General features: G+C 39.8%; 1 protein-coding gene across 1 annotated transcript; it reads left to right on the forward strand.

Moving 5' to 3' along the window:
* Positions 1-5,185: 5,185 nt before the first annotated feature.
* LOC135480453 (sodium-dependent multivitamin transporter-like) lies at positions 5,186-10,905 on the forward strand. The gene is made up of 6 exons (XM_064760290.1): positions 5,186-5,542; positions 7,015-7,083; positions 7,842-7,893; positions 8,502-8,569; positions 10,080-10,160; positions 10,828-10,905. The coding sequence occupies exons 1-6, from the start codon at positions 5,186-5,188 to the stop codon at positions 10,903-10,905; spliced, it is 705 nt and encodes a 234-aa protein (XP_064616360.1).
* The last annotated feature ends 998 nt before the right edge of the window (positions 10,906-11,903 follow it).

The following is an 11,903-nucleotide window of genomic DNA, read 5'->3' on the forward strand; positions in this document are numbered from 1 at the left end:
GCCTCAAAATGACCTGTTCCTCTGATGTGCAAGAAATTATTTGGGCTCTAACACTTCTACCCAGGACTGACCCTGGATATATCGCTCCCGAAGCGGACGCTCTACCAACTGTGCTATCTGGGCCGACCTATTCAAAAGAAATAGACTATAGTCAGAAAATTCGGACTACATAGTAAAGTGCACATATTTTCCATCACGCCCAGTTTGAGCATTTTCATTTAATCAAGCTAGCGATGCCCAATGTCATTTACCTTGATTTACTGAGCCATATAAATCTTCAAAGCCCTGGACCTTGAATAAATATACATGTTGCATGGCCCAGTAAGATTTCATGACCGTCACCTTAGTTCCTGACGTCTGATTGGAGTTCAACACAACATTGGGATGTGGATGTAGTGACAAGTATGTAGTGTATGCAATACATTTATTTAACACTAGACGTATAAGTGGTAACCGGATGGTCGTGGGTTTTCCCCGGGCCCTCCTCCCAACAAAATGCTGGCCACTGTGGTATAAGTGAAATATTCTTGAGTACTGCGTTCAACACCAATCAAATAAATAAACATTTTAAGCATTTTCCGGACTGCAGTGGGGTTAGATAAATTACAACTAACATCACTGCATTTTTACCTAATTCTGCAGATGCCATGATGCTAGGGAGTGTGTACTTTGCTACTTTACATATACAGTTGGTATAAAACCGTGAGATAAACTGACAAGAGGCCTAGGGTAACCTCTATTCAGCTTGTCATACCGTTGTCACTGTGCTGGTTTTCCTCTCCATGCAATAGTGTTTCAAATGTTTTGATATAGAAAGGTTTGAGCTACGTGGTTTTGTGCTCATGAAGAATAGCTCTCTGTCTCTCTCTCTCGTTCTTTCGTTCATGGAGTACAGAAACTTTATACAGATCATGTTACCGCCAAAATATTATTGATTGGTACTGCGATATTGTTTTGAATACGTAGCAAACTTCACAAGCAGAACCGTAATATGAGCAGTATGTAGACATGCTTTACCTCACTGTGAGTAATTAGATACTGCAATGACAATTGATTAAGGCGAGGGCCTCCATTGCCGCCGAGTGGTTAGTGTGCCAGAGTACTGGTGACTCATGAGCCTTTCGCCAATGCGGCCGCTATGAGGGAACATGCAGGCTTCCCATACGGTCGTAGGTTGGAAGGTCTGCAGCAACTTGTGGATGGTCTTGTGTTTCCTCCGGGGTCTGCTCGGGTTCCTCCCAACCTAATGCTGGCCGCCCTCGTGTAAGTCAAATATTCTTGAGTACGGTATAAAACACCAATCAGATAAATAAATATTAGCGTTTTAAGCAGACAAACAATAAAAACGTGATAGAAAAGAAAAAATTAAATCAACTGAAATGACAGAATCAAAAATGTAGGGAAAAAAGCTAATTTTTACTTGCAGCTGTCGGTTACCATACTACAGTCCCTTGACTCACCTAAAATGCTTGTTTACACACCTTTCTTCACGCGTCCGGGAGCCAGGCAAAATTTAATCAAATCACTGATAGCAAATTTAAGTTTGCTATCAGTTTATCAGTATTTATCCGTTATATGAATGGACTTGAGCAGGGATTAAGGAATAGCTGAACAAGATTACTAAAGAAAAGGGAAGCGTTAGAGTGTATTATTTATTTATTTCATTGGTGCCGTAAGATATTTTACTTACACGACGTCGGCCAGCATTATAGTGGGAGAAAACCGGCATAATCACGATCATCCGCAAGTCGCTGGAAGACCTTCCCACGTCCACGTTACCGTGTAAGAAGCAATTGATACACACATGTACACAATACATGGTACTGGGCCGTGAAGCTATATGTAGGTCAGATTATGTGCAATGTGCGTTTAATGAGCTAAACCAATGATCTCTGATAAATTGCACACAACATCACTGTATTTTGTTTATTTATTTATTTGATTGGTGTTTTACGCCGTTCTCAAGAATATTTCACTTATACCACGGCGGCCAGCATTATGGTGGGTGGAAACCGGACAGAGCCCGGCGTAATCACGATCATCCGCAAGTCGCTGGAAGACCTTCCCACGGCAGATGATACTTACATGTATAGAATACATGCTACTGCGCCGTTAAGCTATGTGTACGTCAGGTTATGTGCAATGTGCGTTTAATAAGCTAGTCCAATGACCTCTGACGAATTGCACGCAGTATCACTGCATTTTATTTATTTATTTATTTATTTATTTATTTATTTATTTATTTATTTATTTATTTATTTATTCCATTGGTGTTTTACGCCGTACTCACGAATATTTCACTTTTTCGACGGCGGTCAGCATTATGGTGGGAGGAAACCGGGCTGAGCCCGGGGAAACCCACGACCATCCGCTGGCTGCTGTCAGACTCGATTTACAAGTTAAACCCCGTTTAAATGAATGTAAGTAATTGGACGACTAAACTGTTCTTTTTATCCATTCATCATAACCTATACATAGGCTTCCTTTTGCTTGATTCGCATCAGTCCCTTTGCCGCAGTTTAATTAACGTTCGAGCACTACCAGTATTATCATTAGCCAGAGGGGTGGTATGAGATATGCCTGGCAATGTTAATGATTACTTCGTTAAAGGTCTTCTTGCCGATTCATTACCAGGAGCACCAACGAGGGCTGGCATCCAATCAAATGCATCAGAAATTACCGGAAAATTAAGTCTTGCACATGTACAAGGATTGTTTACAATAAATGTAGACAGGATATGTGTGAGAAAAAAGTTTATGGCTCAATGTTTGCAAGAGGCAGGCGAGAAGTAAAAGACTCGGTTAGAATAACAAGCTCCGCCTGGTTTGAAGTATGAAAGAAGAGGTATGCCTCGGTGTGCACTTGAGGGTATTCTGACCAGTTAAAGGTAAGGTGCTCTCTTGTTGCACACAAGAAAACGGGTGAGTAGTTAGGTTTTCTATCACTATCTAATATAGTAGAAACTTGAAGTAAGGGTCAACGGAGGAACGCATTATAAGATGTCATATTCTCACAAAAACACCTGTTTAAGATATCTCACTTGAGCCCTAGACTTCATCCGTGAAGTTATCCAAAAGGAAAATGGGGAACGTTTTGAAAGCCTCCAATAAATAGATCAAACATCCTAGTTTCTATATACAAGAACCCTTCAAAGTGCACGCGGAGCAAAAGCGAACAAGATGTAGGAGATGGAAATTGAAGGCGATTTACACGGACTAGTTTGAAGATGGCGACGCCCTGGAGATAAAAGAAGTAGAATAAGATCTGTTTTAGTCATATGCCGGGCCAAAGATTTAATTTAAACTGTACGGCATAAGTGATCTCACCTTATCTGGAAAGAAAATGCCCAGCCTCCCTGCTACATTTATGGATATAAGGGGCTACAGTACGGGGAGTAAAAGAGAACTCTGATGGCAGTGTGATATTTGGCAGCTGGTGAAATTAGACCTGTCATTATACCTCACTTATAAGGGGTTTAGACTAACTGTTCATGTAAATGCATGCGTCAAAGTATCTTGGTTAAAGTAGAATCAAATAAACAAAAAAAAATAATACAATGATTAATTGCGTTAATGCAATTTAAGAGTCGCTGCTGGGCTAGAATTACTCAACATGCTGTGCTATCATCACATATAATAATTTCATTAAAACACTGCAAAGGGACCAGGCCTCGGGAGTGCATAGCCCACCAGCCGAATCCTGCTTTATGTAGGCATATATGCAATATAAAAGAAGACATAATAAGGCGGTCAAAACAGATGACACATACTTATGACGTAATGTTTTGCAGATGAAAGGAGAATTTAACAGAATACAGGCGAATGTGGGTCATTCTTGACGAAAAACCTGCACGCAGAATTGTACATTTCACAAATTTATTCAAAGTGGGATGTAATAAAAGTACAATGCAGTCATTATAATATGGGCAAACAATCCCGCCCAGAAAAATATTTTATTACATGCAATACCTTTATAAAGTTTTATAAGAAAACAATCATTATGTTTATCCCAGGTAAAATGTCGGTTGATAACAAACCCCCCAAATAACGAAAGAATCGCTAGATAACTGTCATAGCCCGTGAAGCTTTGGTGTGGCAATTTGTGCAGTCTGACGTCAACCAGTAAAGTGTGCATATTTCTGCTCCACACGTGGATAAGTTCGTAAGTAACTTGCCAAAGGTCGGCGGCTTATCCTGGGCAGAGCAAAAATAAAGCCTGACACTATAACATAAACATATACAAAAATAATGTAAATCATAGATATCATCGACAAACATTTTTTTTTAAATTCATTTTAAAAGACGAGTATTTTGAGCTCAGTACTGGGGATATGGCGTGACGGACAATTTACTCTGAGTAACCATGCATGTTTTAGACACTCTTATGGACTTTGCCAATCACTAGCATTGAAGGTGTCAAGCGGTATTTTGGGTCTGACCTCAACTCTCAGCTCTTCGTTGTAAGTGTGGTTCTTGGGTTATTTAATATGTTAAACTGAAACGCTTTCGTCCAACTTGACGGCTATGAAAAATAGTTATCGTCTACACAACAACAGGACGGCCATAATACCGTCGAAAATGAACAAGAGAGCACAAATCTCAAACTATATTTGTGAGCTGTCGTGATGAAGCCTCACACCAAGAATGAATTCAATTAAAAAACAGTTTTGAAAAAAAAAACATTTAAAAAAATGTCCACAATTGTGGACATGTTGGTCATGTTGAAATTATATACCAAGTTATAATTGAAAAACTCCGAAAAACTCATTCTTAACGGACTGATTGAACCACTGACTGTAAGTCGATAGTCCCTTCTTATATAGGTAGTGGACAAGTAAGGTGTATGGTAGTCATAAATATATGCGATATGCTCTGGTTGAGAACAGCCCTAAGGCTTCCTAACCGTTACCATGGAGACTGACAAATTGAGGACTAAGAATGACGAACATTACAAGCGTATATCACGATAGATATGCACTGATGAGCAGGCGGTAAAAAAAAAAGCAGATGAAAGAAAGCAAAGGTTGGTCATTTATTTTTTTGGCAGGAAGTCGAGGTTGGGGATGGGGATGGGCTCAAATTGCATATCCCGCTTTTTAACAGGTGGCATATGTCTAATGTTTTTTTTCCTTCAGGCGGGTGCAACACGGTTTTCGGACAAGGTGTTAGTTTGTAAAAAAACAAACATGGAGACGTTGGTTTTTCGCGACAGGGCATCCTTTCACGTCGCCGATTACGTCATATTCGGACTGACAGTGGCCATCTCATCCGGCGTCGGGATTTACTTCGCCGTCGCTGGCGGACGTCAAAAGACGACGTCGGAATACCTGGTTGGAAATCGGAAGCTACACGTCGTACCTGTGGGGTTGTCTTTGATTGTTTCGTTCGAGTCGTCCATCTTCATGCTGGGCTTCCCTGCAGAGGTCTACGGTCACGGGACGCAGTTCTGGATGGTTCACGTTGGACTGATTCTTACCTTCCTGTGTGTAGCCCAAGTCATTGTCCCGCTTATGCACCCATTAGGGATAACCAGTGTTTACCAGGTAAGGCGACACTTGCTTTAGACATTTTTACTTCATTTAATTAACCATTAAATCATTAAATTAATAAAGAGACTATATACGTGGAAAGGTTTGCAGCAACCTGCGGATGGTTGTGGGTTTCCATCGCGCTCTACCCGGTTTCATTACACCATAATTTTGACTGCCGTCGTATAAGTCAAATATTCTTGAGTTATAGGGCGTAGTGATGCAATCAAATAAATCAATAAATAATGCATAATTAAATAACTATATATACCGGTAGTGAACTGAACGTCATTATTTTGGCAATATTGATAATCCGAACACAAGCACTCAAGAGCCTAACCCAGGAGACCAATCTAATCCTATTTCATTACTTTTCCATATTCTACATTCCACCCGATATTAAAATTGGTAGATTGACTGTACCATGTCGTAAGGCGACGATATCCTGACACAAAGGGAGGTCACTCTGTTGTCGGAACGTGCACATCGCGGCGTCATGACGTAACCATATGACTGGACATAGATAACCAGTCTCTGATACATTGGGTTGACTTAGTTCTGAGATCAGCTTGCCACGTTCCGCGCTTAGCTTCCACACTAACCCCTCTAAATCGTTACATTCACTAACCTTGAACTCAGTCCTGTCGCCGGCGCTGTGCTCAGCGCTAAAGCTTTACGAGACGATAACAAATTCTGAATGTATATCATCTCATTATGCGAGAATAACAAAGGCCATAACCTCGCAATTAACACAAATGTGACGGGTTCATCCACTGCCTAAAGCATCCCATTTTCGCACACCGCCTTTTTCAAATCATGTGACGCTTACCAAAATTAAGATCATCTTTCTTTTTCACAATAGTTGCTTACATTTGCTTCTATTCATTTTTAAAACAAAAGCAAAGTTAAAGACTCCCAAACAAGTTGTCAATCGCTTTCTTAATGGCCTACATGTAAATTTTGTTACTGTCAATCCAAACGTCCCACGAGGTTATCTCTTTCCGAAAGAGGTTGAGAATTGGAAACAGTTTTACCTTCTGTCGGCATACATTTGTGTTAGTTCTGTGTAATTAGCTTGCGCAGATCCTTTATACATGATATTTTCATGCCACAAATTAGAAATTCCCTGGTATAGCCCCTTTCTAGTGTATTTTCAGTGATAAGTGTTAGCTAAGCATTATATTTTCAAATACGGTAAATGACATAAAAGCACCTTTCCACGATCAATACAGCTCTTAGAATCCGACAAAAAGTACAACTTAGTCATGGATAAAATATAGGAGTATTACAGTTTGTAAGTATCAGCACGTTACAATACTAATGAATCGTGGTGATGTCTCTCCAGGTATCTTGTCCATAGATAAAGTATATGATCTAACTAAAAAAATGTAATCATCGCAAGATTAAAATCAAACAAATTTCACAGTGCACGGAACTTGGTCTACACTACACACATGTGTAACGATTTCTCTTCTCTTTTTCCCCAGTACTTAGAACTGCGTTACAGGTCTCGGACGGTTCGCCTTCTAGCCTCTATCCTGGGAATTCTCTACCAGGTAGGCCTCAGTGATTACAGCTAAAAATAACTTTCAAATTAGCTTTTCACAGTCAACTGGTTGACCTATTTCAATGGATGAAGTGCTTTACAGCATCTTTATGTATGCGCATCACGGGTCATGCGTGCAATTTGCCAGCGCTATATTATATTGATGGTGTGGTAAAGCCTCACTTGAGCATTTGGCTCAAGGCCATTAACACCACGCAGTCGAAGAAGAAATGCGCTCAGATTGGGAAAGGGTGTTTGGCAGGAGGTACTAGTATATGAGCGTGTGAGAAGCTTTCGTAGTGTCTTGTTGGATTGAAGTCTTTCTGACTTTGGCGACTGTCCAGGATTTAGTTCACTTTTATAGTGTCGTTGTTGTGGGTGTATACCTTTTCCAAACTGGATATCAAAAACACAAAACACTTAATAAATTTATTATGACGCTTTTGTCTCCAAAACGAGCTTGTGAAGTTTAACTTTATGAGTAAGAAAATGTATTCTAACTGCATTTTTTTCTCAATTCTGTGAACGTCTAACCTGTGGAGTTGCATGTCGATGGCCAAAGGCAATTTTGATAATAAGATTAAACTACTTAACACTCTTAGGTTTAAAATAAAACACAGTTTAAACAGCACGCAGTAGTCGAATCACTTCCAGTTACATTATAACGGGCTATCGTGTAGTTCAGAGTTAATGCATGGTATTTGCTGTAACGCTTCTACCCCGGCCAATGTATTCAGTGCTTTAATAGATAAATCACTCGCATTGTAGACGTTTTACATGGGAATAGTGCTTTATGGCCCCGCCACAGCACTGGAGGCAGGTACGTTACCTATAACCGAATCATCCTACTTATATATAGTATAAACTTTGAAAACAATTGATCAGTATACTTTACGTTAGCACAAACACTTTAAAAACAAACCTAAAACTCGTCAAAATTTATAACTCTATCCTTACACGGTTCTACATTTTCTCTATTTCTTCCAGGTGTAGTTTAACTGCATAAGATATACTGAATTAGGGAAATGATTTTGTCTACTGTTTGGGAAAACGTAATACAGGTAAATGTATATCTGTAGATTTTGATGAATATCTTTACATTACTGGAATGCATGATAGCTGAAACATTTATTGCTCAAATGGTTAGCGTGCTAGCGCAGAGTAATGACCCAGTAGCCTCTCACCAATGTGGTCGCTGTGAGCTCATGCTGGCGTCCTCTCCGGCCGTAAGTGGGAAGGTCTGCCAACAACCTGCGGATGGTCGTGAGTTTCCCCTAGGCTCTCCCCGGTTTCCTTCCACCATAATGCTGGCCGCCTCCATATAAGTGAAATATTCTTGAGTACGGCGTAAAACACCAATCAGATAATCAGGACACCAATCTGTCCTCCGTGTTATAACTTTTGCGATGTCTCTTTTCTTCGTCCTAGTTACGCAGTTTCCGGTTACCTACTCCATTTTCCTGGTTGCTGCGGCCTCCGTATTTTACACGTCTCTGGTAAGTGACAAGCTAACGGTAGCTATGACATGAACCAGCAAGAATATTCTGGTATCCTTTGTTGGCCCACACCTAAGTTTTTATGGAGACATCAATTCGTTTCAGGTCATCTGGCACGTTTACACATTTACATGGTTGCAAGCAATCAATGAGCCTATGGCGTTACTATATAACTGTGGTAAATGTCAAATTTGTTGACTATGTTGGTCATTATAAAAACAAGGATACCCCTGTTCTCTGCCCGCTTTCCTCCAATCACAATGTTGACCACATTCGAGTAAATGAACTAGTACGGCGTAAAACATACTATCATAGTTTTATATAAAATCCTCTTAACTTCGGGCTAAGGACGGTATAATCATTTATGTACATGTACATTACATCAGCCTTATTTTTCTGACCTGGAGGTTATTCACGAACTAGGAGTTTTATGTCTCCTTTAGATGTCATATCTAAAATATTGACTGCCTTCTTTTGTTCACTGAAAACTGTTGGCGGCTTCATTTTTTACATGTTACCAGCTTTTTTCAACTGTTTATGTTATAATTTTTAACATTCTTTTGGGAACTAGTGTTTTACGTTCGTTTTAATCGGATTACGCCATTATCAACTTGGAGTGCCCCTGTACTGTTAACAAGTGCTAAACAAATTTCGAACAAGACGCTTAGATTGCATGCATCAAATATGTTTCAAAAACACGAATCTTTGTGTTCAAGTCATATTTTTCACCGTGCATAAATACTCAGCTTTCTTTTCTGTCTAGTTGTTATCATCTTTATCTACAGGTGATAGTTCTCCCACAGGATGCTAGTTTGAGGTTTTAGCTCACCTGATCACGAGCAGTTTAAACTCTTTGTAATTGTCCAAAAATAAATGAAGTATTATATTATTTCAAATGTTTTATGTTCTCTTCTGCCCACTTCTTTCCATTCTGTATGTTTACGCGTACTTGATCAACTGTACTCTCGAGAAAATAATCTGTTTAATCTAACAGGAAGTCTGTTATCTGAGTGATTCTGGAATGTACTCTGTTATTGCAGCAGATTATGCTGTTAAATATAACGGACATATTCTGTTAATACAACATTTATTTATTTATTTGATTGGTGTTTTACGCCGTACTCAAGAATATTTCACTTATACGAAGGCGGCCAGAATTATGGTGGGTGAAAACCGTGCAGAGCCCGGGGGAAAACCACTACCATCCGCAGGTTGTTGACAAACCTTCCCTTTTATGGCCGGAGAGGAAGCCAGCATGAGCTGGACTTGAACTCACAGCGACCGCATTGGTGAGAGGCTCCTGGGTCATTGCTCTGCGCTAGCGCGCTAACCAACTGAGCCACGGAGGCCCCATTAATACAACATAACCATTCTATTAGATTAACGGAATGTTATGTTTAGTATGACACTATATGGTGTTATAATAACAGAATACATTATAGCATCACTCAGACAACAGGCTTTCTGTTAAAATTATCAGATTATTCATGTGTCTTAAATCCTGCTATAGGGCGGCATTAAGGCAGTGGTTTGGACTGACGCTCTGCAGTTTCTCGTCATGCTCGGTGGACTCATGGCTCTTATCATTGTGGTGAGTCTGTCAGCAAAAACAAACGTCTGACGTCTTCCAGTGTCACGTCATCCTCAGTGGGATCGTGGTTCTTATCATTGTGGTGAGTCTATCAGCAAAAACAAACGTCTGGCGTCTTGCAGTGTCACGTCATGCTTGGTGGGATCATGGCTCTTATCATTATGGTGAGTCTATCAGCAAAAACAAACGTCTGACGTCTTCCAGTGTCACGTCATCCTCAGTGGGATCGTGGCTCTTATTATTGTGGTTAGTCTAACAGCAAAAACAAACGTCTGGCGTCTTGCAGTGTCACGTCATGCTTGGTGGGATCGTGGCTCTTATTACTGTGGTGAGTCTATCGCAGAAACAAGCGTCTGACGCCCTTGCAGTTTTATGTCATGCTTGGTGGAATCATGGCTCTTATCATTGTGGTGATTCTATCAGCAAAAACAAACGTCTGACGTCTTGCAGATTCACATCATCGCTCTTATCATTGTCGTGAGTCTATCATCAAACTATCTTGTAATATATGATAAGTACGTTGTCAGTAGAAAAACATAAATGAACAAAGGACTACGCAGCTTTAATGTGTTTCTCGTGATACAAAAATTCTTTATTATCAACCAGAACCCTCTTAAATATGAAGCATGACACATTTATATGCCTTTCCAACGATCTTCTTGTTCAGGGCTGCATTTACGTCGGAGGATTTGACAAGATGTGGCAGCTCAATGTAGACGGGGGCAGGGTGAAATTCTTTGAGTAAGACATTATTACTTTTTCTCACAGAAAACGTCAAATATGAATTACTGAATTATTTACCTAATTTTGCTTGGCTTTCTTATCCTGAAGTTCTAACAAGGTGGTGAAGATAACATTGAACTTTGATGAGTTTTTATGAAGTTAATCATTGGTTCCGCCAAACGAATCATATTGTTTCTCGTTTCCTACTTTCTTCTTTGAAATCTCCCAGTGCAATTATCTGGTGCAGCTGCGTGACAAATGTGTAACAATGGTTAATTTCCTTTCTTCCAGTCACTAAAACGTAAATCTCCACGAACGCAGATAAGAGCAATGATAAAATGAGACTTCATGCTAAGTCTCGCCAGTTTATTGACCTAAATGTTAGCTGTTTTCTCGGGTGTTTTTCTTTTCTTTCTACGTTCTACGTCTATTCTGTCTTTCCTTAATTTTCAGCTTTAACCCGAGCCCCTTGATTCGGACCTCATTCTGGACACTGGTAATTGGGAACACGATTCGAAGCATCGAAATGGGATTTAATCAGTCCACAATACAGAGGGTCGTATCCGTAAAATCACAGAAAAGCGCCAAAATGTAGGTATATGTCTTTAAATTAAACTCTTGGCGCAGTTTCCTCGTCTTAATGCTCAAAGAAAGAGCAAATCACAGCAGACATCGACGCAAGGCGACTGTTAAAAGAACATTCAAATATTCCAAATAAGGTCAGTGGATTGAAAACTAAACCTAGAACATTACTGTTTAGTACAGAAACCCAACATAGAATTTAATCATTTTAACTGATTTTGATTTTAGGGCTTCAATGTACAGTTTTAAAACAGTATATAATTAAAGGCGTACAGCACAGAGAGTAAAAGAAGAGCCCAGTTCACAAAGATGTCACATAAGTATGATATAATCGCACATATAGTACATTGGTACGGTAATAATGAAGTGCAAAATTTCATACGAAAAATGTACGATAAAAAGTGTACGTCGCTTTGTGAAACTGGGCCCTCTGCAGCG

The sequence above is a fragment of the Liolophura sinensis genome, chromosome 13, assembly GCF_032854445.1.
Source record: "Liolophura sinensis isolate JHLJ2023 chromosome 13, CUHK_Ljap_v2, whole genome shotgun sequence".
NCBI lineage: Eukaryota > Metazoa > Mollusca > Polyplacophora > Chitonida > Chitonidae > Liolophura > Liolophura sinensis.